General features: G+C 52.8%; 4 protein-coding genes across 5 annotated transcripts in view; 2 read left to right on the top strand and 2 right to left on the bottom strand.

The window, feature by feature from the left end:
* IGFBP4 (insulin like growth factor binding protein 4) overlaps positions 1 to 1,451 on the bottom strand; it is a 7,163-nt gene extending 5,712 nt beyond the window's left edge. Inside the window, exons 1-2 of the mRNA XM_021377642.1 lie at positions 1,418 to 1,451; positions 10 to 243 (exon numbers count right to left, since the gene is read on the bottom strand). Of these exons, the coding sequence (XP_021233317.1) occupies positions 10 to 243; positions 1,418 to 1,451 (268 nt within the window). The remainder of the gene's footprint in view (positions 1 to 9; positions 244 to 1,417) is intronic.
* Positions 2,433 to 7,935, top strand: LOC110388653 (collagen alpha-1(XVIII) chain-like). Its single transcript, XM_021378137.1, has 23 exons — positions 2,433 to 2,760; positions 2,833 to 2,963; positions 3,234 to 3,305; positions 3,412 to 3,474; positions 3,543 to 3,599; positions 3,781 to 3,996; positions 4,233 to 4,595; positions 4,759 to 4,878; positions 4,952 to 5,005; positions 5,103 to 5,129; positions 5,273 to 5,359; positions 5,432 to 5,476; positions 5,566 to 5,637; positions 5,742 to 5,783; positions 5,866 to 5,893; positions 6,066 to 6,115; positions 6,218 to 6,352; positions 6,417 to 6,479; positions 6,547 to 6,615; positions 6,728 to 6,796; positions 6,996 to 7,190; positions 7,359 to 7,471; positions 7,576 to 7,935. Exons 1-23 carry the CDS (start codon positions 2,484 to 2,486, stop codon positions 7,784 to 7,786), a joined length of 2,559 nt encoding a protein of 852 aa, XP_021233812.1. The 5' UTR covers positions 2,433 to 2,483; the 3' UTR covers positions 7,787 to 7,935.
* On the top strand, positions 8,195 to 27,154 carry TOP2A (topoisomerase (DNA) II alpha). Of its 2 annotated transcripts, none has more exons than XM_021378124.1 (35): positions 8,195 to 8,295; positions 9,077 to 9,223; positions 9,291 to 9,381; positions 9,654 to 9,717; positions 10,198 to 10,343; positions 10,758 to 10,855; positions 11,156 to 11,368; positions 11,570 to 11,743; positions 11,867 to 11,968; positions 12,457 to 12,594; positions 12,771 to 12,909; positions 13,152 to 13,309; positions 13,706 to 13,831; positions 14,275 to 14,385; positions 14,479 to 14,584; positions 15,030 to 15,139; positions 15,893 to 15,985; positions 16,438 to 16,552; positions 16,884 to 17,005; positions 17,422 to 17,570; positions 18,155 to 18,386; positions 18,505 to 18,639; positions 18,761 to 18,961; positions 19,521 to 19,716; positions 20,986 to 21,077; positions 21,558 to 21,701; positions 21,799 to 21,882; positions 22,319 to 22,528; positions 23,098 to 23,203; positions 23,504 to 23,644; positions 24,055 to 24,205; positions 24,344 to 24,405; positions 24,710 to 24,835; positions 25,401 to 25,621; positions 25,907 to 27,154. In XM_021378124.1, exons 1-35 carry the CDS (start codon positions 8,248 to 8,250, stop codon positions 26,048 to 26,050), a joined length of 4,695 nt encoding a protein of 1,564 aa, XP_021233799.1. In that variant the 5' UTR covers positions 8,195 to 8,247; the 3' UTR covers positions 26,051 to 27,154. The 2 variants fall into 2 exon arrangements, with proteins under 2 accessions (XP_021233799.1, XP_021233800.1); XM_021378125.1 differs by lacking the exon at positions 8,195 to 8,295 and adding an exon at positions 8,790 to 8,936 and having other exon boundaries at positions 24,716 to 24,835.
* LOC110388413 (retinoic acid receptor alpha) overlaps positions 26,625 to 27,683 on the bottom strand; it is a 20,029-nt gene continuing 18,970 nt past the window's right edge. The window contains exon 7 of the mRNA XM_021377641.1: positions 26,625 to 26,741. Within this exon, the coding sequence (XP_021233316.1) occupies positions 26,625 to 26,741 (117 nt within the window). The remainder of the gene's footprint in view (positions 26,742 to 27,683) is intronic.

Here is a 27,683-nt window from a genome sequence, read left to right as displayed (position 1 = left end):
TGGCCACACCTCCCGCCGCCACCGGGGCCACCGGCGGAGCCGCCCCCGTCACCGCGGGGCTCCGGCAGCGGGCGGCGCGGGCACCGGGAGAGCTCCCCGACCCCGACCTCCTCGGTGCCGCCCGGGGGTCCCCATCCCGCCGCTCTCGTACCCGCGGCCCCTGCACGACCACCCCCCCCCGCGCTGCCCCGCAGCTGTCACGCGAAGCCTGTGCGCTGCCCAGCGCTGAGCCACTGGGACGGACTGGGATAACAGGGATGGGGTAGAGTGGGAGGGAATGGACTGGGATGGAGTGAGGTGAACGGGGATGGACTGGGATGGGATGAACTGAGATGAACTGGGATGGGATACGGTAGACTGGGATGGGACGGGTTGGAATTGATTGGGGTGGAATGGGATGGAAGAGATAAACCGGGACGAGGTTGGGACGGTACGGGATGGACTGAGATGAACTGGGATGGGATGGATTCAGATGGGATGGAGTAGACTGAGATGAACCAGGATGGATGGGGATGAACTAGGATGGATTGGGATGGATTGGGATGGAATGAGATGGAACAGACTGGGACAGATTGGGATGGACTAGGATGCAGTGGGATGAACTGGGATGGACTGGGAGGCTGCACCGTGCGGGACAGCGCCTGGAGCCAAGGTCCGAGCAGGGGCCGAGCCCCCAGCGCCCCGCAGCGCCCAAAGCTGCGAACTGCGGAGCGGGGGGGGCGGCCGCTGCGGGGCGGGGAGCGGCGGGACGGGGCTGCGGGGCGGTGCGTGCACAGCGGGGAGCGCAGGGAGCCCACAGCGTGCGGGGCTGCGGCCTTCAGCCCGGGGACAGGGACCACAGAATCAGAACCACAGAAGCGAGACCCCCAGGAACCGCTGAGTCCAACCCCCGGCTCCACACAGCACCACCCAAACCAAACCCGATGTCTGCGAGCCGTGTCCCAACGCTCCGTGAGCTCGGGCAGCTCGGGGCCGTGCTCCCTGCCCAGCCTGGGAGGTGCAGAACCTTTCCCTGACACCCAACCCCATGCCAGCACTGAGGGATGAGCGCAGCGTGCCGGGCACACGCAGGTGGCACGGAGCACCCCCCCCCCACCCCGGACCCGGCGGAGCGGTGGGAGCTGTGACAATGCTCCGCACCACACCGGAGCAATTAACGGTCATTAGGCACTCGGCCATCAGCTGCGACTGCACCGCAGGCTGAGCCTCACGGGCAGGATGTGCCACCACCTCCGTGTGCCACCAGCTCCGCGTGGCTCAGGGGGACCAAACATCAGTCCCATCGGTTTTGTTTGCCCTCTGTAAACGGACAGCAGGGAGGGAGGTGTCGAGCAGCGACAAAAGCCTTCTCTGCTCCGTGCCTGCAGCCTGGCCGTGCTCAGAAGGGGCTGAGCCCACTGCAGCCCCCCACGCTCACCTCCCACCCTGCGCTCACGCTGCAGCTGTGCCATGCCGGCTGCTCCCAGGGCACCTTCCATCCCCGCACCACAACCTGGACAGCACCAGCTGGGGGAGGGATGCGGGTAGGGCTGGTGCCCCCCATGCTCCCCAGACCCCTCCTCCCCTCCTAGCAGAGCGGGGGCCCCGCAGCCTCCAGCCCCAGCACGCAGCCCCTGCCCTGCAGCCACGGCGCACACAGTGGCCGTGACTCGGGGCAGAGGCGCCAGCCTTGACACAGCGTCCGAGCCAGGGCCAAACCCAAACAGGTGCCCGGCCCCGCGGCAGCCGCAGCTCCTTATCAGACCTTGGCAGCGCCACGCGCCCGCCGGGGAGGCTGTTGTGTCTGCGGGGCCGGAGGCAGCGGGCGTACAGGGAGCAGGGATGTGTGCGCTGTGCAGCCCCGGGGGCTGTTCCCCATTTCTGCCAGGCACGGGGCCTCCAGGTCCCCCATCCCAGCACTGACCTGCCCCGTGAAGGGAGGTGTACCCCACTGCCATGCAGCCTGCACCCTGAGATGCTCGGTGCAGCCCCCCGGCTTCCAGCTCTGGGGCTCTTTGGGCTTCCGACTCTGGGTCTGTGGTGTTCCACTATCCCCCTATGACACCCAGCAGCACCAAAGCCATCACAGCACGGCAGAGGGGCTGTGGGTTCCAGCAATGCAGTGCTTCAGGGGCAGAAGGTGTCTCAGAGAGGGCAGCAGCTTCCCAGCTGAGGGCAGCTCTGCCAGAGCAGGTGTGATCTGATGGACACAGGGGACACGGGGGACACGGGCTGCATGCATCCCTGGCGGGACACTGCTCCCTGCTGGGCCAGTGCCCTGCTCCCAGCCAGCCCCTTCCCACACTCCCTCGTGGTTTTACTCCCATTTCCAGGCAGCATCTCCTCCTCCAGACCCCGCTCCCCAGCCTGGCTCCCTTCCCAGAGCTCCCATGTGCCCTCGCTGCCCCTGCCCCGCGCCCTCACTGTGAATGCTCAGTCCCGTGCAGGATGCAGCCCGCGGGGCGGGGGTGCTGGGGGGACGAGGGGGCGTGTCGGGGGCCACCATGATAACAGCGGGGGCTGTGCCAGGGCGCTGGGAGCAGACGGCACAGGCGAGCGGGATGAGCCAGACCACCCTGTCCTCAGCACCCTGGGGCTGCAACATGAGGCTGGGGGGTCCCCCATGCCTCCTCCATGCTCTCTGCATCCTCTCAGTGCTGGCCGGGCTCCTGCCCCACAGCACGGCCCAGTGGTTCTACCCACTGGGCTCTGAAGACACCACTCCAGAACCCGGCACCAGCCCCGCGACCCCCACGCTGCCCACCCTGAGTGGGGAGGAAGGTAGGTGCGCACCCCAAGCTCCCGGACCCGGTGAGGAGGGGACACCAAGCTGCCCACGTCCCCATCCCGCAGATGCTGCCGACGCGGAGCCCACGCGGAAGCTGCCGCTGAGCAAACCCCCGCTGGGAACAGCCTCGAGGAGACGGGAGCCCCCCACCAGGACCAAGGGCCAGGGCCATGCCCCGCTGCGCACACGAGCCCAGGTGCCCATCCCTGCCAGGAGCTGTGCCCCGAGCCCCCCATCCCCAGCTCGAGCCCCCAGCCCACGCCAGGCCCACTCCCCATCCTTCCCCTTATCAGTGCCCGGCACAGCGAAGCCACAACAGCGCATCCCACGCCGGGCTCCATCCTTGGAAAGCTTTCCCCGCTCTGCCCCTTGGAGAGAGATCCCGGTCCCTCCCCCCACGGCTCGCAGGGTACAGCACCCCCTGAGCCCCACTGGCCGCGTGCTGAGCTCTGCCCCTCTGCCCTAGCACAACCGCCCCACGGCCGCCCCACAGATCTTCGAGGGCAGCGCAGAGGAAGAGGAGTTCCTGCAGATCAAGGTGCGGGGGGGCTGGGGGGAGGCTGGGGAGCAGCTGGGCACTGGGGGCATGGGCCAGGGATGGGTTTGCAGGGGTCTCACGCTCGGTGCTCCTCTCTCCTGCACAGACCACGGCAAAGGGGCTGCCCCAGCGCGTGCCCGCAGGCCCCGGGCTGGACACAGCCCTGCAGGTGAGGGGGGGTGGTGCCGGTGCCCCCCATCCCCCCATCCCTGCGGCTCACAGCTCACTTCCCTCCAGATGCACAACGGCTCCAACTGCGTCTGCCCCGCACGTCCCGGCCCTCCCGGCCCCAAGGTATGGAGGGGGGTCCTGCAGGGGGGCAGGGGGGCTTGGGGACCTGTGGGGAGAGACCCCAGGGCTCTTCTCAACTTTTCTGCTCTGGATTTGGATTCTTGCTTCGGAGCATGCATTGCGGGCACAGATCTGCTGTCCCACGGCACGGGGCAGGAGCCAGGATCCAACTTCATCCTAACAGGGAGAGAAAGGCGACCGCGGGTTCCCAGGGGAGCGGGGCCAGCAGGGGCTGTCTGGGGAGAGAGGGAGGACGGGCAGCCCGGGGCCCCCAGGTCAGCAGGGCCCTCGGGGCCCCCCCGGACCACCGGGACCTCCAGGGCCACCGGGATCACCAGGTGCTGGGGGAGCCAGGAGTCCACCTGCATCCGCAGCGCTCCCCAAGGAATCAGAGAGCAAGGTGAGAGCTGGGGAGGGGACTTCTGTGGTAGGGGCACAGGTGGGTGATAGAGGGATGGGGAGGTGATGCCGGGATGGGTGGGCAATGCTGGAGCTGCTGTGGGGTCCATCCCCCAGCTGGACCTGCAGGGATGGGCAGGGCAGGGACACACAGCTGAGGGGGTGGGCAGGGGCCCTCAGGATGTGACGCTGCCGTTCACCAACACTGATCTCTCCCCTCTCCCTCCACCCTGACAGCTGGGAGCAGCCAGCTTCACTGGGAAGCCAGGACCCCCTGGCGTCCCAGGGCTGCCTGGCCCCCCTGGCCCCCCAGGCTACCCAGGCCATGAAGGCTCCCCAGGGCAACCTGGGCGGGAGGGGCAGCCTGGCCCCCCCGGCCCACCAGGGGCTGTGGGACCACCTGGGTTCCCAGGGAGTGAAGGAGCTCCGGGGTCCCCAGGCTTGGCTGGGCCTGATGGCCCCCCGGGGGCACCAGGACTCCCGGGTACACAGGGACCCCCTGGTGCACCCGGGCACGAAGGGCCCCCCGGCCCCCCAGGACCTGCATCATTTCCTGGCAAACCAGGGCTCCGAGGGGAGCCGGGATTCCCAGGATTAAAGGTAAGGAAGGAGGGGTCCCAGAGGGGATCCCAGCCTTTCCACCCACAGACCCCAGAGGTTGGGATGGGGCAGCAGGATGCACCCAGCCCTGTGCCCTGCTGCTGCGGGGCCCTGAGGGAACACGAGCCCCACACTTACTGCCCTATGTGCTGCATCCTGGCAGGGTGAGAAGGGTGAGCAAGGGCTGCCAGGCATGCCGGGGAGCCCTGGCCGCACTGGGGAGATGGGAGCTCCAGGGATGCCCGGTCCTATGGGACCACCAGGGCCTCCAGGGGACCACAGGGTGAGTAGGGGGCTGGGGGTGCTCAGGGTGATCACAGTGCCCCATGCTCACCCTGCGCATCTCCTTGTCCCAGTGTGAGTCACGTCACATCGGGCACCATGGAGTGGCTGGGCCACCAGGTCCCAAGGTGAGCAGGGCAGCGGGCACTGGGTTTGGGGAGCTCATGGGATTGCGCAGGGACCCCTGCATCAGGGTGCTTACGAGGCTGCTGTGCTTTCTTCCAGGGTGAAAAGGGCGACCCAGGAGAGCGGGTTTGTGCGGGGTGTTGCATAGGGGGAACTGGGGGGGGTACGGGGGGTCGGTGAGTTGCACCATCCCCTGCAGCACATGCACTCTGCACACTCGGCACGTGCCCTTCCCCTCCGCTCTGACCCTGCCTCGCTGTGCCCCCCAGGGGTGCTGCTATGGGGAGCCCGGCTGCAAACCGGGCCACCTCCCATTCCCTGGCCCTGGCAGCCAGTCCAGCGCCTGGTATCAAGTGGTGAGTCCTGGGGCGGGGGGCGGCTGGGGGCAGGAGGAGCTCAGCCTCCATCTGCTCGCGCTCCCTTTGCAGCACAGCAAGGAGGAGCCGGATATCTACGGAGCAATCATTCCCCACGTGAGAGATTGAGCGCAGCGTGGCTTAGAGCCGCCCGCCCCAGGAGCGGCACCAAACCGCCCCAAATCTCCGCACCGCTCTTACTGCAGGGTCCTCGAGGTCCCCCCGGCCCCCCTGGTCCCCCCGGCCCCCCCGGAGCACCAGGACTCCTCTACCTCAACGTAAGGCCCCGCACAGGCAGCGCACACATCTGCCGCAGTGCACACGTGTGTGAGTGTGCGCGGTGCGAGGTTCTCCCTGTGCTTCCTCCTGTCTCTGCTCACAGCGGGTGTACCCCGTGCGTGGTCAGCAGCCCTGCAAGCAGCCGGTAAGCTCGCTGTCCCCTTTTGTGCTGTCACTGCCGTGCACCTGTGTCCCAGCAGCAGTAACGGCCCCATTTGCATTCACAGGCACCGGCCAGTGGAGCCTGGGCAGTGGGTAAGGGGCTCTCTGGGTCTCTGAGTGGGCTCCTGCCTCCTTGGAAGTGCCTTTTGCAAAGCTTCGTGCCCTTGCACCAGGGCTGTGGGGTTGCCCCATGACCCCAGCTCTACCCCTAAACCCAACCATAACCTAACCTCAACCCAGCCTAAACCCTCTCCAACTTCTCCAGATGCTGATGTTCCCCACCCGGAGCCGCTGGAGCCTAGCACCGACCTCCGGGTGCGTGGGGGGCATTGCCCATGGATGACCCCCGATGTGTAGGCAGCCCCCCCGGGGTGGGGGGGATCAGCTGGGCCCTGACCCCCTCCATGTCCCTCCCAGCGCCAGACATGGGTGTTCAGGTCAAAGGAGCTGATGCTGAAGTCGGGCAGCGCCGTCCCCGAGGGCAGCCTCGTCTACGTGCGGGAGGGGAGCAACGCCTTCCTGCGCACCCCCCGGGGCTGGAGCAGGCTGCTGGTATTGTGCTGGGGGGGTTGGGGGGGGACACTGTGGCTGGCCCCCTCTAACCACCCCTCTGCAGCTGGAGGACTCGGAGTTGCTCTTTGCGGGTGATGACCCCTCCGCCTCCACGCCGCAGTACCAGGTGAGGGAAAGGGACAGACCCCTGTGGGGGGATGCACCCCCGGGGCTGCCCTCCCCTCTCCACGCAGGAGGCGAAGCAGGCGCAGACACAAGGTTCCAACGCAGAGCCACCCTCAGGGGCCCAGGCAGACTCATTGGTGAGCAGAGGGACAGAGGTGGCACCAGGAGACCCCGGGTGGCAGTGGGATGAGGAGGGGGCTGCACCCAGGGCACTGAGACCGCTGTGCCCAGGCATCCCCGCTATTGCAGGTCCCGAAGGAGGATGGAACAGGGCTGCCCAGCACCCTGCCGACCACCACTGCCCCCAGGATGCCCTCTGTAAGCGTTGCCCCATTCCCCGGCCCCTTCCAACCCCACAGTGCCCGGGACCCCCCCCACGTCTCCATGGGTCTGCATAACATAAGAGACCTCAGTGCCCGGGACCCCAGGGGCTGTAGTGCCCCAGGGGGTGTGGGATGACGGCACATACCCCGGGAGCCCCCAGCTCCCCATGCACTGCCACCTGCTGTCCCCCTAGCTCCGTCTGGTGGCCCTGAACGTGCCCCTCTCCGGGGACATGAGCGGCATCCGCGGCGCTGACCTGCAGTGCTACCGGCAGTCGCAGGAGGCCCGGCTCTATGGCACCTTCCGGGCGTTCCTGTCGGCCCCGAGCCAGGACCTGGCCTCCATCATCAAGAGGACAGACAGGACCCTCCCCATCGTCAACCTGAAGGCAGGTGGCCCTGTCCCCAAGGGGTCAGAGTGCCCCCCCAGGAAGCACGGGCTCTCCGGGTGTTTTTCTTCCGCTGATACAAACCCAGAGCCATTGCAGTGGGGACAAGGGGCTTTGGGGGGCACTTGTCCCCCTGTCCCCAGCTCAGTGCCACCCCCGTGTCCCCAGGGCCAGCTGCTGGCTCGCTCCTGGAGCTCCCTCCTGCAGGGCCAGGCTGGAGCCAGCCCATGGAGCCCCATCTACACCTTCAACGGGCGCAATGTGCTGACGGATGCCCTCTGGTGAGTCCTGGCCTCACGCATCCACGGCTTCACACGAAGGTGCAAAGAATGGGAGGACGGGGAGGGCTCCCCGGGTTTCCCCGTCATCCCGTTGCCATTCGCAGGCCCCGCAGGCTGGCATGGCACGGATCCACGCTGCGGGGGGGCCATGCCCGCCGCCGGGACTGCCAGGGCTGGCGGAGCTCCGGGCCCGGGGAGGGCTTGGCGGCCCCGCTGGGTGAGGGCGGGCTGCTGGCCGGGCAGCGGCACAACTGCTCCGAGGCGCTGGTGGTGCTCTGCGTGGAGGTCGCCTTCCCCTACCGCCACATGTGGTGACGGCCCCGGGAGGACTGCAGCGCTGGGGCCACACCGGGAACACCGAGAGGACGTCGTCCCAGCCCCGCGCGCAGCCACCCCCCCCTGCGCCTCGAGCGACGCCGATGTTGACATTTCCCCCAGAAAAAAAATGAGAAAAGATGTGAAAACGTTGGTGTCTTGGCAATTTTCAGCTTCCCTGTTTCGCTGAGGAACCCCGGTTTGGATGCCACCCGCTGTAGGGAGGGGCACGGTGGACGAACCACGGGCACCCCAGGAGCCGGGATACGCGGACAGTGTGGGGCTGGGGACGTTGCCATGGGGCTGGGGCCGCATCCACGGTTCCAGGGGGAGATGGGGTGGGGGGGTGGCATTGCTGTGGGGGGAAGCACCGTGGAGACCGTGAGGTCACAGCGCGCAGTTCCACTCCGACAGTGGCCGAAGCAGCAGCACCGCGGGCTTCTCCTGGCGTCGGCAGCGCGATGCACGCGGCAAAGGCAGCGTCCCCGGAGCCCCAGGGCCGCGGGCAGGCAAGGCAGCGCGGGCAGGGCCGGGCTGACCTCCGAGCGCTCCCCCCGTGGCAGTGGCTGCGGGGGCAGAGCGGCTCAGCGCCTCTTTGGGACAGCGCTGTGTGCTGGGGCAGCAGAGGCCAGGCAGCAAGTCCCAGTGCCCCCCTAGGGGCTGCCCAGTGTGGCCCAGCATGCCTAACGTCCCCCAGCCCTGCGCAGTGGGTCCCCAGGACTCGCCCAGCGCGCCCCGCTCGCTCCCCACGTGCCCCACTCGTCCGCACTGCGCCACCGCACATCGCACCACGCTCTATCCCTCAAATAACAACGACTGAGCATGCGCAGAGATCCGGCCGCACAGCGCCCTCCCTCCTCGCTCTTCTACTGGTGGGCTGCCCTGCCCATCAAGCAGAAGCCCCCTCATGATTGGCTGATTTTGAAAGAGCGGAGCGCCTCGCGACTGGCGAGGAGGAGGAAGGGGAGGGGTTTGTGTCCCCGCCGCCATTCAGCGATTGGCCGCCCTCAGGGGGCGGCGCGCGGGGATTGGCGGAGCGTTTCGGCGGGCCCGGCGGAGGTTTGAAACGCGCGGCGCCGTTACCGGCCGCCATCGCTCCGCTCAGCGCCCCGCCGCCATGGAGCTCCTGGATTCCCCGGCGCCGCTCCGAGTGCGTGCGGGGCCGCCGCCCCCGTTCTCCCCCCTCCCCCGCGAGGTTCCGCGCGTCCTCGTCTCCCCTCCCTCGCATCCCGCGGTCCCCGGGGCTCTCCCCGCCCCGGGCCCCGCTCAGCGCCGCTCTCTCCCGCGCAGCCCCTGGACGAGAACCCCCGGCTGCCCAGGGCCGATGGCGCCCAGAAGCGGCTCTCGGTGGAGCGCATCTACCAGAAGAAGACGCAGCTGGAGCACATCCTGCTGCGGCCCGACACCTACATCGGCTCCGTGGAGACCGTCACGCAGGTGGGTGCGGGCCCGGGCCGGGGGCTCACGGCAGCGCCCGGTGTATGCGGCTCCTTCTTCTTTTCAGCAAATGTGGGTGTTTGACGACGACGTGGGCCTCAACTGCAGGGACGTGACCTTCGTGCCCGGCCTGTACAAGATCTTCGACGAGATCCTGGGTGAGTGCTGCCCCGCCGGGCGCTGCGGAGCAGGGAGCCCTCGGTAGGATGCAGCCGCTCCGGATTACGGAGCCCGCGTAACCCTCGGTTCTCTTTATGTTAACTTACGCAGTTCTTCTTTGTAACTTGCAAAACACGAAGAAGATAACTAGTAGCACTGCGCTGGATTTTCGCTTTTGTTCTGCCCCATGTGATTTATACCTTTTGTTATGGTTTTTGTCTTTCATCTTGCTTTGGAATGCACCCTGATAAAAATCATCTTTCCCTTCCAGTCAATGCTGCAGACAACAAGCAGAGGGATAAAAGCATGTCCTGCATCAAGGTTACGATTGATCCGTGAGTGTTGGTTTTGTCCAGTGCCTTCCCAACTCAAGTGCTCGGTTCCCTCACTCGCTGCCCTGTTACGCTGACGTAGGTGCTGCAGAGCTCTGTGCTGAGGCCTATTCATGTTAAACCAAATGTAGTTCATGGGCTGTAAAGGCCTTGTTCTTTGTGTGCTTTCTTGCTCTGTTGCAGAGCACTGCCTTGTGAAATAGTAACAACATGCCTGGTTGTTGCTATTGTGACTTTTCACGGCTTTGTTCTGCTACTGAACGCGCTTTCTGTGCGGTGGTCCATTTTACAGCTGCTATGTGCAGGTCTGGAACTGGAGGGCTTTTTGTAGACTTGCCCTCCCTCTGCTGGCTGCTCCCGCACTTACTGAGCAGAAATCTGTTCCTGATGAAATGGTGGCCTTTCCCTAGAGGTCTTGTGTGTTTATTTATTTCATAGCTCAGTCTTCTGCAGCCTTACAAACACGCTTTTCCCCTCCTCCAGAGAGAATAACACGATCAGCGTGTGGAACAATGGGAAAGGCATTCCAGTTGTTGAACACAAAGTGGAAAAGGTCTACGTGCCAGCGCTCATCTTCGGACAGCTGCTGACATCCAGCAACTATGATGATGATGAAAAGAAAGTCACAGGTAGGGAACACTCTACAGTGCATGCAAGTATACCTGGGCAGTGTAATCTGTGAGCTGAAGTACTTAGTGTGAGTGAGCAGGAGCGGCCAGCTTTCATCAAAGCTACTTATTCTCAGTAAAGACAACTGATCACCTGGTGTTCTCCTTAAGAAAATAACACAAAGGGAGCAGATTTTGGTGCATGTCTGTCAGAGAGAAGTCCTCACGCTGTATTTCATAGTAATAACGATACAAACAAGCAGAGCAAGAACAATTCCCTTGGATCACTAGTGTTAATTAAATATGGTTTGCAGGATAGTGTTTATTGTTAGTTGTACTTGGTGCTGAAGTGAATGAGCTCTTGTTAGTCTGGAGTTCTCCTTGGTGGTTTTGAACAAAGGTCACAACACGAGCGTGTTTTCCTCCTAACTCCAGGTGGGCGAAATGGTTACGGAGCCAAACTGTGCAACATCTTCAGCACAAAATTTACCGTGGAGACTGCGTGTCGTGAATACAAAAAATTATTCAAGCAGGTATGGACACTTCTCACTGCAGTAAGGTTGTACCTGAGGTTTGCAAAGAAGACTCGAGTTTTTCCTGTATAAATCTAGGTGTCATTTGCATGACTAGAATAAACTTGGTCCACAGCTACTATACCAACAATTATACTTCAAACAAATAATGAGATGAGTAGATGTAATCAGAATCTAATCTTTAGCCAGTGTTTTTTCCTTAGAGTATTTAAAGCTCCTAAATCAGCTTGCTGCTTTTAGAAATTACGCGAGTTTCTTGTGTTTGTTAAACTCGCTACTCACAAAAACTCATCTCCTCAGACCTGGACAGACAACATGGGGAAGGCCGGTGAAATGAAGCTCAAGTATTTTGATGGAGAAGATTACACGTGCGTCACTTTCCAGCCTGATCTGTCAAAATTCAAAATGACGATTCTTGATAAGGACATTGTAGCACTAATGTCTCGAAGAGCGTATGATATTGCTGGATCCACAAAGGACGTCAAAGTTTTCCTAAACGGGAAGAGGCTGCCTGTAAGTGAGCAGTTAAATGGGACAGGAACATCTGTATTTCTCGTGACATTTAACCAGTGAGATTCTGTTGAAGCAATTTATGCCATTACACATACTAAAGTGAAAGCTTGCCGAGCAGTTTTTCCTACTGGCTTTTCGGGAGGATGTGAATTAAGTATTTATAGGAGCTGTTACGAACGAGTTGTCTGCTTTCATTTGTAGGTGAAAGGATTCCGCAGTTACGTGGACCTCTATCTGAAGGATAAAGTGGATGAAACTGGAAATGCACTTAAGGTTATCCATGAGGAAGTGAATTCCAGGTGGGAAGTGTGCTTGACTTTAAGTGAAAAAGGCTTCCAGCAAGTTAGCTTTGTCAACAGCATTGCCACCACGAAGGTAATTCTTTCGCTCCTTTAGTCATGTTAACGTCATGTGCTTTGTCACTGGCACTCTCAGAAAAATGTTCATGTTCTGTTTCATTGGAATCATCTTGAGTTCCTTGCTCCCGTTTTCCCCTAGGGTGGCAGGCACGTTGATTACGTAGCTGACCAGATTGTGACTAAACTCATTGATGTTGTGAAAAGGAAGAACAAAAATGGAGTTGGAGTGAAGCCGTTTCAGGTACGATGCCAGAATTTCCCCTCCAGAAAACAAAACTCAAGTGTTTTTGCGAATTCTAGCTACAGGTTAATCCATTTTTTACACTAATTAATGATCTTTTCATTATAATTCTGATATATAGAAAACTACCAATTAAAGAAGCCTCATATATTCCAGTTTAAGGCAACAAACCGTATTCTCTTTGTTTAGTGGAAGCAATCAGAGTGCTCTAAGTCAGTAAGGATGCACTACAACTCGGTAGCTGTTGGATTTTATTTAGTACAAGGGCTGCTGATTTCTTGACGTCCCAAATCATAGAACTGTGGGTGGATGTTCATTAGCTGTCCTAAATTCCGCCAGAAGACATCTAGGAAAATTCAAAAAGCATACAGTGATAATGGAATTTGTTTTCCTCGCTGCGTGATTCTGACAGGTGGATCTCAGAAGACCCTGCTGCAACAGGGGGTGGAGCCTGTGCAATTTGTAATGCTCGTCTTATTTACCTGCAGGTGAAGAACCACATGTGGATTTTTGTGAATTCCTTGATCGAGAACCCAACCTTTGACTCTCAGACTAAAGAGAACATGACTCTGCAGGCAAAGAGCTTTGGGTCAACGTGTAAACTGAGTGAAAAATTTATCAAGGGTGTAAGTATTGGTATATGTGGATGATATGTCTGTAAAGCTGCACGTAATGCTTAGCGTGGCAAATACATCACTTGCAAAGTCATGAATTAAAGGAAAACTATATAACTTAAATGTTCTCATGGTTGAAGCTTTCCCCACGGTTGATTCTTTTCTTTCATTTTGTTTGGGCATTGCAGGCAGTTGGCTGTGGCATTGTTGAAAGTATCCTAAACTGGGTAAAATTTAAAGCTCAGACCCAGCTGAATAAGAAATGTTCAGCTGTGAAACACACCAAGATTAAGGGCGTTCCTAAACTGGATGATGCCAATGATGCTGGTAAGCATTTCACATCCTTTGTAGCCAGTTTGTTCAGAAGCAGATAACATTTGTTCATTAGACAAATGAAACAACTGTCTTCTAAAGGAAATTATAGCTTGCACTCATTGTGCATTGCAGTGTGTGCAATGCAATAAAACCTGTATGTTTGACGTGTAGTCTCATGCAGCTTGTGGTGTGCTGGCCTTGACATCACTTCTTAATTTGAAGACCTGTTTTTTTGTTGTTGTTTTCTTTTTCAGGCAGCAAGAATTCTACAGATTGTACGCTCATCCTGACCGAGGGAGACTCAGCCAAAACGCTGGCTGTCTCTGGTCTAGGAGTGGTTGGTAGAGACAAATATGGAGTATTTCCCCTCCGTGGGAAAATACTCAACGTCAGGGAAGCTTCTCATAAGCAGGTTAGTGGGAAGACCTTAATAGCCTGTGCTGGGGGATGTGGTGTGCTTTATGAAGTGTGTTTTTAACTGAGTCGGTACAGCTGAATGCTTTTAGTACTGTAATTCCTAAAGGTATGGGGCTGGTCTCACCTTCAGCTTGCCTTTCTGATTAAGCAGGAATATTGAGCAGATCCTGCACAGTGCTTTGCCTGGAGGGATAGTATTCGTGTTGTGGGCTTGGAAATGTTTGAAATTATCTTGAAACATTTAAGGATTCGACACTAGATTAGAATTAATGAAATGCTGTAAACAGACAAAATGCTGCAAAGGCAGAGCACAGCTAGAGATATTCCTGCTGGATATTTCTACTGTTTTGAGTCTGACAGGAAAGGTTTTAATCCATGTGATCTTTTCCAGATAATGGAAAATGCTGAAATCAACAACATCATCAAGATTGTGGGTTTGCAGTATAAAAAGAATTATGAAGATCAGGAATCTTTGAAGAGTCTTCGCTATGGGAAGATCATGATTATGACAGATCAGGTTAGGCTCACTAAAATTCAAAACTGGGAGCAGAGGAAGCACTAGGATACAGAAGATAGAGGAAAAATGCCACCTCTCTCTCACTGCCACTGTCGTATCTAAATTTCTGCATTCATCTCTCTTTATTATTCTATATTCCAGTGGGTCATAACATGTTTTCAGATAGAAAAAATAGAGGGGGGTGGCATTACCAAGGGGCTACGTCCTGTACTGTCTTTGCAGTCTGCTGACACAAAGTCCTTCATACACTCATTCACCACAAATGTGCCTCTTTCTCTGACTTCCAGTACTCAAACAATGCATGGCCACTTCTTTGGAACTGAAAGTGAATGGTTTTAAGTAACTGGAATTGTGTGTATCCTCATTATTAAACTAACAACTGGCACTGCCAGCGGGGCCCTAATTAAATATGTATTTTTTTCCAAAATAAAACCACAACACAGGATCAAGATGGATCTCATATCAAAGGTTTGCTGATTAACTTCATCCATCACAACTGGCCTTCTCTTCTAAAACACAACTTTTTGGAGGAATTTATTACCCCCATCATAAAGGTAAGGGCTGATAGGTGGGAAGGTGAACGAACAGGAATCTGTCAGTCCAAGTCTGCCTCGCATTTCACAGTTAACATTATTCATTTGTTATAGGCCTCCAAAAACAAAGAAGAAATTGCATTCTATAGCATTCCTGAGTTTGAAGAATGGAAAAACAGCACGCAGAACTACAATTCCTGGAAAATCAAGTACTACAAAGGTTTGTAGAAAACCCAATATGGTGAAGGCAAACGAGCAAGAACGTTCGTTATTAAACTGAGTCCAGCTTCTGCAGAAGGGGTTTGGACTAGGTGGCCTCCAAAATTCACTTCCCTCCTAAACTATTCTGAATTGCTGCATGCTGATAAGCAAGCTGCTAGCTGCAGAACAATGGCTGGATGACGAGGAATCTCTTCCAGTTTGTAGATATTGGTTTCAGGCATCTATAGAAGTTCTAGACAAAAATCTAAAAGTGCATCTGCTCACTTCTCTTTAATTCCTACGCTTTCTGTGATACCTTGCATCCTATTAAAGTTTTCAATATAATCATCTTTATGCTGTATATTTTTATGATGTGTTACAGAAATTAGATGTAGCAATGCCTTCCTTTGAAATGCAACTTAATTTAAGAAAGAAATTAGGATTAACTGGGATTGGTTCTGCAGGTTTGGGTACCAGCACTTCGAAGGAGGCTAAGGAATACTTTGCAGACATGGCTAGGCATCGAATTGGCTTCAAGTATTCTGGTCCTGAAGATGATGCTGCCATCACCCTGGTAACTTACACTTGACTTAATTGCTGATTTACTACCTTTGGTATTTTGCTGCATATTTTCTCTTAAAATGCTCTCGGAGGCCTTTGGGCTTGAGATGGTCTCTTTGTTACCAAGGCTACAGCCTCACTTTAACCAGCAGAAGCGAATCTGTCCTCAGACCTCAGGCCAAGAGCACCCTTTCAATGATGGCTTTTAAATATAGCTCAGAACAAACTAATCACTACAAACCAATTGACATTTTCAGACACAATAGTAAATATTCTTTCAACATTATTCTGCATGTTCTGCTGCAGTTTTCTCTGAGCCAAACCTCTCCTTTCTCCTCTAGATTTTTTCCTCTTAAAATGGTTCACCAGTGGATTTAAAACAGTCCTCACTTTTGTGAACTCCATCACTCTGAGAAGACATTGGATCTTATCTATTCTGACCTATTAGACAGTGCCAATAACTAAGCTTTTTTTCCTCCAAAATATTAATTAACAAGGAAATCTACTTAGTTTTCTGTTATTCTGTTAAAATTTCATAAAGTTAAACCCAGCTGCCGTGTCTCTTACAGACTGGTGGAAATTGTGCTTTTAATATATTCAGCTCCAAGAATCTGTTATTGCACTTCTCAGGCTCCTAAGTCAGCCTGCTTACCATGTTCTTCTCCTGCTTAAACTCTTCCTGTGTGCTTTCCTTTCTTTAGCATTCCAGTAGGGCACACCACAGAACGTCCTAGAACTGACTTATTTCTCATTTTGCAACGTACAGGCCTTTAGTAAGAAGAAGGTAGAAGAGCGAAAGGAGTGGCTGACTAATTTCATGGAGGATAGAAGACAGCGGAAGCTGCACGGCCTGCCAGAGGTAAAAGGTTTAGGTCTATGGAGGAACTGGATTTCCTGTCTCCCTGTTCTCAGTTTAATTCTGGCGAGCTAGGGCTGGATGCAACGTAGCCATTGGGTTACAGGGCAGATATATAATGCTTTGGAATTTTGCAGATCAGCGTCTCCATTTTGCATCTTACCAGTGTAACTTCAGCGTCAATGAGCCAATCATTCTTTTCATTTTTAAGTCTTTCAAATTACTTCATTCAGTAGCAAAATGATAACTTGAGCAGAGCTACATGAAGGTGTTATTTTTCAGCCTGCTTCATGGGAAGCGGTGTTTTGTTTTTCCATGCTGAGAATGTCATCACTTGAGCTGTGTTTAGCTAGTCTTACAAGGAGCTTCCATTTTAGTGAAACCAGCCAAGTGTGAGCTAAGAAACAGGTTAGACCTTGTTAAAATTAAAGCACTCTTGCATTTGTTTTTCTTAGGACTACCTGTATGGGAAAGACACTAATTACCTGACATACAACGACTTCATCAACAAGGAGTTGGTCCTGTTCTCAAACTCGGATAATGAAAGATCAATCCCATCTCTGGTTGATGGTAAGTTATTTCCAGGCGGTGATTTTACACAGGGCTTTCCCAAAATGTAACGAGGGGATGATTTGGTGTGTCTTACCAGAATCAGCAATTTGGTGAGTTTTCAGGGTTTGTGTTCTAAACTCCACTTTCTACTTTCCAGGTTTTTAAATCTTTGGATTAAATGTCTTGTCTGCTCTGTAGTGTACTATAGCAAGTAGCTAACTCTTGCAGTGCAGAATCTTTAGGTCTCTAATTGATTGATTAATAGTAATTGTTAGTCTTTAGAGAGCAGAAGCTAAATGAAACATATTGCACATTCAAAACATGAGGTTTTCCTTTTTTTTCTATGCAGGTTTGAAGCCAGGTCAGAGGAAAGTTCTGTTCACCTGTTTCAAAAGAAACGATAAACGGGAGGTGAAGGTTGCTCAGCTGGCTGGCTCTGTGGCTGAGATGTCCTCGTACCATCATGGTGAGGTAAGAGCCTGTTCTCATTGTGCAAAATGCTTTAAAAAAAAAGCAGAAAAAAAGCCCTTCTTGCTCACTTGACAGTTAAGATGCCTCTTGTGCAGAATTAGGTATTTGAAGGTAAACATCAAAGCAAGGTGGCTATGTATCAATTGGTCTGCTTTTAATTCTTCAATATTAATTTCATGAGACTGGTCAGTCTGCCTGTCTTACCTGCACCTTACGGGAATGTGTTTTGTTCAAGAAAGCGGAATGAGAAAAACCTGCTTTATTTGTGATAGATCTGGGAGGATCTCTTTTATTAGCTGAATTTCTTTTATTAGCTGATTATCAGTTCTGTTCTTAGTGTAAATTTTGCCTTTTAATGTTGTCCTTTCACTGGAGAATTAAGCTTTTTTTTTAACAGTGAACCTTCTTTCTTGCAGGCCTCGCTGATGATGACGATCATAAACTTGGCTCAGAACTTTGTGGGCAGTAACAACCTCAACCTGCTGCAGCCCATCGGTCAGTTTGGCACGAGGCTGCACGGTGGGAAGGACTCTGCGAGCCCGCGATACATCTTCACAATGCTAAGGTTGGCATTAAAGTTACATAAAGTTACAGTCTTAAATGTTTTTAGCATTGTTACAGGACTCAGTTTAACAGCATTTAAGATGAAGAATAATGTTTTCCCTTAAAGTCTCTAAAACTGCACTGTTTGAATACGAAAGAGCAGCAACGATTTGTGAGGCTTGGATTCTAGATCCAAATGTGTAAACTTGGTTGCTGCCCTACAGAACAGATAGGTATAGCATGGAATGCAGAAATGAGGGCAAGACCGAAGTGGGGAGACTTTTGGGTAGAATGATCAGAAATAAACTTGAATTGAGAGAGTTGAGTTCTAGTATCTTAAGGTACAATGCAGTGCCTAGTGTATATAAAGTACAAACTTCAGGGTTCCACGTGTTCAGTGTAACAAGCAGGGGCTGATGAGGCTGCTCAAGTTGCATCTCTTGTTTGAGTGTTACTCTGGAAGCCTGGTTTCCTCACAAACACTCAGACTAGTTCATATGGAAAAGAAAAACCTGATTTATTTGTTCTGACTTTGGGGGTTCTTTTTACATTGCAGGCACTGTTGTGTAACGGGAATTTGGGCTGACATTCTCTTTTCTCTTCTAGCCCCCTAGCACGGCTGCTGTTCCCACCAATGGATGACAACGTCCTGAGGTTCCTCTATGATGACAATCAGCGTGTGGAGCCCGAGTGGTACATGCCCATAATTCCGATGGTGCTGATAAACGGGGCAGAAGGGATCGGCACTGGCTGGTCCTGTAAGATCCCCAACTTTGATATCAGGGAAACTGTGAATAACATCCGTCGTCTGATGGATGGAGAAGAACCATTGCCAATGGTAAATAACGTATTTAAGAAACAGTTGTCTCATTTGTTAGTTTATTCAGTGTATATTGAAGCATTTGATACTTTTTTTTTGAGTGCTTGCATCCACTGTTGTTTTTTTTCCTGCTCAGCTTCCCAGCTACAAGAACTTCAAAGGCACAATAGATGAGCTTGGACCTAATCAGTACGTGATCAGTGGTGAAGTGTCTATCCTTGATTCGACGACCATTGAAATCACTGAGCTGCCTGTCAGAACGTGGACACAGGTAACAAATGCTGAATTTGCCCTAGGGACGTGTAGTTTGCCCTGTAAAAAGTGATGATTCCTGCTTTTTGGAGCTTTTCATCTCTGTGGAGCAATGGGTCTGACTTCGATTCTTTTCTCAGACCTATAAAGAGCAAGTTCTGGAGCCGATGCTAAACGGGACCGAGAAGACACCCCCACTGATCACAGACTATAAAGAATATCACACCGACACCACGGTGAAGTTTGTAGTGAAGATGACTGAGGAAAAACTAGCTGAAGCTGAAGCAGTGGGGTTGCATAAGGTCTTCAAACTCCAAACAAATCTAACATGCAACTCTATGGTACGTAATAGATTTTGCTGAAGAGAGTTCCTGGTTTAACTCAGTCTACACATACAGCTGCAGTTCCTGCTCCTCATGAAAATACTCTTTTTTTCAGCAACCTGTTGACTTGGGTTTTTCTGATGTTGCTGGTTTTAAGTCAGCTTTCTAAATTCACCTCTAAAAGGTAAAGAGACTGACTTGGTAGTGGGTCCCACGTGGTGTGGATTTGCCTGAGGGAGTCAAAGTGATCTGAAACCACACAGTCCCTGGAACCCTTTGTGACAAGGACACACCACTGAATGTCCAGATCCTGACAATGTGTGATGCAACAAATTGATTCAACAAATAGCTTTAAGGTTCAAGTAACATTAGCTCTACCGTGTTTTTAAGTACTTTGAAATTCCAAAATTGTCTCTGCTGCTGTGCTTGCAAGCTGAAATAATTTCTGAAACATCACTGAGGTTTTAAAATTGGTTGGTTAATAAGTCAACTGTACGATCACAGCAGTGTTACAGCTAACTTAGAGTGGTTTTGAAAATCAACTTCATGGTCATAACACCTGTGTTCTTTGATCTAGGTTCTTTTCGACCACGTTGGCTTTCTCAAGAAGTACGAGTCTCCCCAGGATATTCTTAAGGAGTTCTTCGAACTCAGGCTCCGATACTACGGGTTGAGAAAAGAGTGGCTCATTGGGATGCTGGGAGCTGAGTCTGCAAAGCTAAGCAACCAGGCTCGATTCATCCTGGAGAAAATCGATGGCAAAATTGTGATCGGTACGCGCTGCTCTTGGTTCCTTGGCTTATGGCACTGGCAGAACTATGTGCTCCCTCGAGCTCTGTCAGCGCCCTCTCAGCCCCAGTCTGGCTTTTCACAAAACACACCAGGGCTTATCTTTCTGTTCTCGTAACACGTAAGGGGAAAATTCTTCATAGAACATCCTTCCTCTGTAGTGTTATGCACGTATGAGTTAAAACAGAGTACTCTTACAGCTTTCCTATTGTGTATTTGACACTATTTTAAAATTATAAATGGAGGAAAAAAGAGTTAAGTACTGGTAGGGGGCTGGAGAGGGTTTCCAGTTTGTTTGGGTTTTCAGTTCCAATGCTTGCCTAGGAGCCCATATCTTTTCTGCGTTCTCTTTGTGAAACTGCAAAATATTCCAGATCATGTTCTCAGTGAAGTGGAGTTTCAGAGTTAGAAGATAGCCAAGCTAGCAGCACCTGAGCATCATGAGCTAGAAAAAGAAACAGATCTTTGTTTTCAGCATTCAGACTTGTCAGTCAACTCCAGCTCAGTCCACAAGGCAGTCTGTATTTCGCTTGCATGTAGGGAGAGCTCAGCTGGACCCAGGGTCATGAGATGCCGTGTGGTTCGTGTCTGAAGGCTGCCCAGCGATCCTGCAGTCTGTGTCTGTTTGTCTCAAGAAGGGAAATAATTCCCTTGAAATGCTTTTTCTTGGGCTGCTGTAATAAGCAGTTCCAAGGCTGACGGAGCTGGTTTCATTTGTATTTGTGTCTCATGGATGATTGCTTCTGCGACATTAAAAAGAAACAAATTCCAGCTGAAGCATTTCCATTGGTTGGGATGTTTATAGAATGAATTTCCCGGTGATGTCTGATGAGGCTCAAGCTATGCTGAAGCCTTGAAGTCATATCAAGGCTTTTTCCTCCACCTGCCTGCCTATTGTCATAAAACTGTTCTGGTACCATCACGCTTCCTTTATTTTTTTCCCCCAAATTCAGAATCTATTTAGAGCAGGGGAAATGCGTGTATGGAAATGAGGGAGAAAATATTTCAAGTGCTCCAGCAGGCGTTCCTGGCAGGTCTAGGAGAAACGCTGAGCTAACAAATCACCTGCTCAATAGGAATTAGTTGAGGTTATTTTAAGATCTAGCACGTGTCCCACCTCTGATTCGGGAAGGCTGTTTTAGAGCCACGTAGGATGCTGAACTGTTCTAACCACTGGAGTCAAGATGTAAAGGTCTTTCCTAACAGGGACTGTAGTGGTCACTAACTGGCAATCCTGAAATGTCTGTTTACAGAAAACAAACCCAAGAAAGAATTGATTCAGGTTCTTATCCAAAGAGGATATGAATCGGATCCGGTGAAGGCCTGGAAGGAATTGCAAAACAAGGTAATGCTTCAGCCATCAATTCATTATCAGTTCATAGGAAGAAGCTCAAGTTGCTTTGCCATTTCGAGAATTCAAGAACTTGTGTGTCTGATAGAAAAAGTAAGACAAAAATTCTTTAGTCTCTTGTTCAGAAGGCGCTGAGACAGAGTCCTGGGCCTGATCCCATCAGTGGTGGGGTCCTGCTGCTGTTCCTTAAGGGTTCTGCTCTTCCTGTGTGACACAGTTGTTGTAAAAGGGCTGTGGGGAAGATGGCAGGTGCTAAGGAGCATGAGGAGAACCTGGTCTGTCAAGACAGAGGCCAAAGAGAGTAGAGCAAAAGAGCTTTGAAGAATTCTCTGCAGTTGGACTCCTCTGTGTGGCGGCAGCTTTCGGGCCATAATTTCATCTGTATCCATTTCTGAATTGTGCTGATGTGATCAGCAGCCCTACCACTGTATGTAGCTGTATTTGCTGATGGTGTTTGATTAAATTCTCATTCAGGAAGAAGAAGAAGAGGAAGGAGATGAGAGTGACAAAGAATCAGCAGCAGCTACTGGACCGGATTTCAACTATCTTCTGAACATGCCCCTTTGGTATCTGACTAAAGAGAAGAAAGATGAGCTCTGTAAGCAGAGAGATAACAAAGTATGTTCCTTATTTTCCTTGTAAAGGCGTTTTATTTTTTTTATGATGGGTTAAGCTGTGTGACTCACCCATGACTCTCACCTGGGATTCACTTTAGGAAAAGGAGCTGGAAAACCTGAAGTGCAAGAGCCCCTCTGACCTGTGGAAAGAAGACCTCGCTGCCTTCGTTGAAGAACTGGATGTATGTCAATGTCCTGTGTGGATGGCTGACTCCCTTGTAGCCTTATCCAGTTATTTATTGAATTCTTTGCCATAACAAGGAAACTACAGATGGAAATCTGTATGTCTTGCATTAAGTTCACTCTAATAGGAGAATTAAAGCTTTCTTTGCCTTCCTAGGATAGGAGTACTGTGCTCTGGGGCAGGGAGTCAAACCCCCAAGGTGGCTGTGGGAAGGAGGTCAGTTAGGAGTGGTTAATGAAGAGGAGTTCTAAGTGTGCCTGAGAGGAAAACAGGAAAAATAGCAGAGAGGGAAGCTTCATTTAAGCTGATGATAGGCAATCTATCCATGAGTTTAGAGGGTTTTCCTGCAAAGGCTGTGGTGGTGGTGGGGGTTTTCCAATAGTACATTGGTTTTTTTTATTCTCATGGTTGTTACTTTATGTTCAATTCTGCAGGCAGTAGAAGCCAAGCAAATGCAGGATGAAATGGCAGGGATAACTGGCAAACCTTTAAAGGCAAAAGGAGGGAAACAAGGAGGGAAGCAGAAGGTGACGAAGACGCAGCTGACAGAAGTGATGCCATCACCTCATGGCATAAGGGTTGTTCCTCGGATAACTGCAGAAATGAAGGCAGAGGCAGAAAAGAGAACTAAAAAGAAGATAAAGGTAAAAAATAGATTCTCCAAACACTTTATCTTCTATTACATCCTCTCCAGTACAGACAGTCCTGTAGAAACACAAGTTCTCGTTAGCTGAACTTAGCCATGCCATTCAGCTGTCTGCAACCTAAAAACAGAAATACCCCTGCACCTGTTTTGGCCTCTAATCCCGGCATACTGCTCCTTTCCTACAGATGATTCCATCTAACAGTTTTTCCATTTACATTTGCACTGTTGATTTAACCCACCCCGTTTGAGTTCTGCATCCTCATCACACCCTGGGGCTGTGCCATCAGCACACAAAGGTGGTCCCAGAGCACGCTCAGGTGTGGGCACCAAGTTCCTGTTTTTGTTGTGTTGGATTCTGCATTTGCAGTCACCTGATCTGGGGAATACCTTGTCTGATGTACTCAGTAGCAATCCATTCTAGATGGTCTGTTTCACAAACTCAGATTTCTTATATTGCTAACTTCTGTACGTATAAACCAAGCTGCTCCTTTCTGCGTCGCTCTCTGTGCCTCTTCCAGTTGTGAGTTAACTTCCTGACTGTTTGACGATATCTGCTTTTGTCTTCAGAGTGAAAAAAATGAATCTGATGAGAAACAAGAAGGAAACTCATCAGGGGATAAAGAGTCCTCAAGCCTTAAGCAACGATTAGCACAGAAGCGTAAAGCCGAGCAAGGTAAACACTTGTGTGTTATTCCATCAGTGGAAAGTGAGGGGAAGGGTGGCTTGGTTATCTGGCCTCTTCCTGAAGTGGTGAGTGACATCTAGGACTGGTATGTTTGGAAAAAATAGGTGAGGGAGGTGATATAAAGGGATCCTGGCTAACAGCCAAGCTGGCGACACGGTCACTGTTTCTCTTGGCCATTTAAGCCAGAATCCTCTGAATTCAACGATGTATTTCTAAGTTGAGCTTGAACTGCTGAGCCTGACACGCGCGTGGAAGTCGGGGTTCATCCTGCCCCCCAATATTTTTCAGGTTCCAAGAGGCAGACCACTCTTCCATTTAAACCAGTCAAGAAAATGAAGCGCAACCCTTGGTCTGACTCAGGGTCTGACTCAGAGTCTGATGACTTCGAAGTACCTTCGAAAAGAGAGCGGGTGGTGCGGCAGGCAGCGGGTGAGTGAGGGCCCAGCCGTGGGAGAGGAGCGGTCTGTGGGGAGAAATGGAACAGAGCTGTGCAGAGAGATCCCAGAGTCGGCCAGAAATCAGTTTTAAAGGCTTATTTATTTCACTCCATGTAAATAGTTCTACTCTTTGAGTAGATTTTCACAGTGATCTTTCAAGGAAAAGCAGGGAAAGCAGAGAAGAGATTGCCTAATATAAAACAGCTTTCTTAGCAAATCAAATGTGCTCTTGCCAAGTGAGCCTAGAATACACCTGCAACTTGGAGTCTTCTCAGCATCAGCCTCAATACCTGCTTGTTTTTATTTGGATCTTTTTTAATAACTACTCCTAAAATACTGGAAAGGAAGTTGAGCTGCTTCATACCAAGGGTGTAAAGTGATATATCTGTGTTATTTCACCAGCCAAAATCAAGCCCATGATCAGTTCGGACTCAGATGCAGATCTTATCAGCTCAGATGAGGAGTCTGAGTATCAGGGGAACAGTGAAGGAAACACTGATTCAGATACAGACTCGAGAAAGAAACCTGCTCCCAAGCCCAAAGCTGCCCCAAAGTGAGTATTTCTTCACGCAGTCGCTGGAAATGAGTTGTGCTGATATTGCCAGTGTTGTTTAGTGATAGTTCTTTTTCTTAAATACACCTGTGTAGTGCGTCTGAAGTTACAAAAAATACTTGGGGTTTTGTGTTCTAGGGAAACCACAGAAAAAAAAGCTAAAGCTCCCAAGGAAAAGCCACTGCAAGATGCTGTCCCTGGTGAGTACAAATCCTTCTGCACCTTGTCCCCTTTCCTGTCCCAGCAGAGTTCACTGGACACTGATCACTGCATAATGCTGATAAGGGCAGGTGTTAGACTCACACCGAGCAAAGAACCTGATGCCCGAGTGCAAGCTGGTGTTACTGCACCAGGGTTTTGCCTGCTCCTAGCTTCTGTTTGTAATTATTCCGTTTTTGATAGCTGTTATAACGTTGAACACCATTATTTCCTTCTGCTCTACTGTTTGTGGCCAGGGTAGGTCAGTTAGCTATTTCAGACCTGCTTTCTCCTCTCTCTGTTCGGTTCAAGCCCAAGATGTTGCTAATGAAAATGTGAGTCAAGCTCCTGCGGCTCCTTCCGTCTCCGTGCCTCGTGGAAAGGCCGTGCCTAAAAAGCCTCCTGCAGCCAAGAAGGGCAGCGCTGCCAAGGGTAAGCAAAGCTCGGTCCCCCTGAGCTCTGTAGGCACTGGAAAGGTAAGTGTTAGGTAGCAGTTACTGCTGTGGGAAACAAGTGAGGGATTTTGGTCAGGTGTTTAGAGGACTGAGTAGGTCGAGTTTTAATTCCGTAAGAGATCTGCATTCAGATGTTGTCCTTCAGAAGTGGTTTGCTCATTTCAACTTAATTTGGAGATGTGCTGTAAAAGAATGTCAAAACAGAGGCGAGAAACCTCAGGTAACTGCTCAGTGTGAGATGGAAAATACGTTCCTTGCCAGTGCAGAAGCACTGAGGGTGTAAGGTTGGCTACACGGCCTTGAGACTTCAGAACTTCTCAGTTCTGTGAATGGCTGCGGGTACCTTTCAGTTTGACCCGCTCCATCCTCCAGGCAGACAGACAGCCTCGTTCTTCACACCCTTGGTAAGCAGCTGTCCTGGGGAGCGGAGCTTCCCCGTGCAATGACCCTGCGGCACAGGGCAGAGCCTGAGCTGGAAGTGAGACCTGTGAATGAGATGAAAAGCAGCAAACCAAGGGTTTAAACACGGCGTTCTGTTCCAGATCACCAGCCGTCCATCATGGATATCCTCACCAAGAAGAAGGCTGCGCCGAAACCCAGCAAGGCAGCGGTGAAGGAGGAGTCCCCCCCTGCCGAAGCCGCGGCGGCGGCTGCCAAGAAGCCGGGTGCCCCCCGGGGGCGGAAGGCTCCCAAAAGGCTCTCGAGTTCTTCCGATTCGGATTCAGATTTCGGCTCCAAGCCTTCCAAATCTGTCGCAGCCAAGGTTTGTACGCTGCCGCACGTGAGTGCTGGGGGGCACTGGAGCCAAGGGTCAGTTAATCAGGTGGACAAAGTGGGGTAGAACTCCATGAGCAGTGCCCACCTGCGAGCGGTGCGGGGAGCTGGGTGAGAAGGGCACGCCACGTGCTGCCGCGTGTCCCGGGCTGCTGGCTTGGCCTCACCAGTCTGAATAACAGCCCTGCCCGCGATGCAGCGGTGTGTGCTGTGCTGATGGCTGACTGCTTTACGCTCAGCTGGGCGCTTCACTTCTTCACTTCTTTCCCTCCAGAAATCCAAGCGGGAGGACGACGACAGCTACAGCATCGACCTGGGCGCAGACAGCCCCGCAGCAGCTGCACCCCGCACCAGGCCTGGGCGCCTCAAAAAGCCGGTCCAGTACTTGGAGTCATCTGACGAGGATGAGATGTTCTGAATTTTTCACAAGTTTTTCAAACCCTTGGGCTACAGACCAGCTCGGAGCAGGGCTCCTGACAAACTTCAGCCAAGGAGCCGACGTCTCAGAGTAGGAAAGCTTTGTGCCGAGTTTAACCTCAGAAGTGTTGGATAGAAGTGAATACAGATGATTTTTCTAGGTTTAGGAGCATTCAGACTTGTTTGCAACCAGCAGCACCTGCGGCCCTTTCTCCCAGCGTTTCCCTTCTGCCTGGCAGCTCGCTGCAGGTCCTGGGGAGTTCTGGACTTGTTGCAGTCATTTTAACAGTGACACGTTTGTGTACCTCAAGTCCTATACAATATATAGATGTCCCCCTTTTTAGATGCCTTTAAAATAATAAAATACTTGAGCTTTTAACTCCACAACCACAGGGACTTGGCGTGTGAGGTGCAAGCATGCAGAACTCCACGTCAGCGCTTTTTCTTTTGCTCTTTTACATCTCTGTGAGCCCCGGCAGCTCCACTCCCACCACGTTGAGTTTTAGCCTTTGGTTTTTTTTAATTCAGAGCTGGTGGTGGAGCTTTGTGCAAGCTCATCTCCGTGCTGCGCTCAGTCATGGCAGTTTTATCTCCTGTCTAGCTGCCAAGAAGCCCCAGAGCTCATCCTGGGGGTACGGGGCCTTGGGGGCTGCCAGCAGCCCTGGAGGTGAACTGAGTGAGGCCGGCATCCCCTGGGCAGGCAGGAGTGTTCCTCACTTGGATCTGTGGCCACCTGAAGGAAAGCAGCCTGGTTGTTCCAATGCACACCTTGGAAAGGGGCAGGTCCCCGTGCTGGGAAAGAGCTGAGCAGAGCAGCTGCTCAGCAGCGTGGAGCTTCTCGTGCCAGCTTCTACCTGCGGACACAGCACTTCCTTCCCTTCCACTCCTCCGTGCCGTGAGCAGCGTGGTTGGACCCCAGCACGCAGCTCTTGTTTTGGGGGGGGTTGGCTTCCTCTTCCCCTGGGCGCTGTTTCCCTGTTGTTGTGCTTTGCTTCTCAGGTGGGGCCGAGTGTGATGTCTTAAGTGTCTGTAAATATTTTCTGTGTTGTTCTTGTCATTAAACTGTCCTTTTAAATATTTACACAATAAAAGTTTTTCTACTCGAGCTTTGTTCAGCGAAAGGAAGTCGTCTCTTTCTCTCCTTCCACCTTTCAACAGCGCCCTGGCTTCTCCTCCCTCCTCAGCAGCGTTCTGACGCTGTCACGACTCCGAGAGCAAACGCGTCCCCGTTCCCAGGCGCTTCCCTGCACCGCACTGAGCCAGGGCCGCGTTGCCTGGGCTGGGTGCGTGGAGCCGCGCGCCGATGGGGCGGGAGATGCTGCGGTTCCTCGTGCCCGCACCCCGCACCGCTTCTGCTGCAGCTGCTGCCCGGGGGGGGCTGCTCCCTCCCAGCCCCTCCCCGCGGCACGAGGCGTCGCAAAGCCTCTGCCCGCGGCCGCGGCGAGGTTTGCATGCGAAAAACGAAGCCCGCGCAGCCCCGTGTGCCGCGGATCGCGGTGCGCTCCCGGCTCGGGCCGCCGGGCTCCCGAGGGCGCCGGGTGCAGCACGCGCACGTCGGGGCTCACAGCCCCGAGCGATCCCGCGGCGGAGAAGCGGACCGCGCCGTCCCGCGGAGCTCCGCCGGGACCGGGACC

This window comes from Numida meleagris, chromosome 26 (assembly GCF_002078875.1).
Source record: "Numida meleagris isolate 19003 breed g44 Domestic line chromosome 26, NumMel1.0, whole genome shotgun sequence".
Classification (NCBI taxonomy): Eukaryota; Metazoa; Chordata; class Aves; order Galliformes; family Numididae; genus Numida; species Numida meleagris.
Note: the sequence above shows the minus strand (reverse complement) of the source record. Positions and strands in the feature narration are given on the sequence as shown.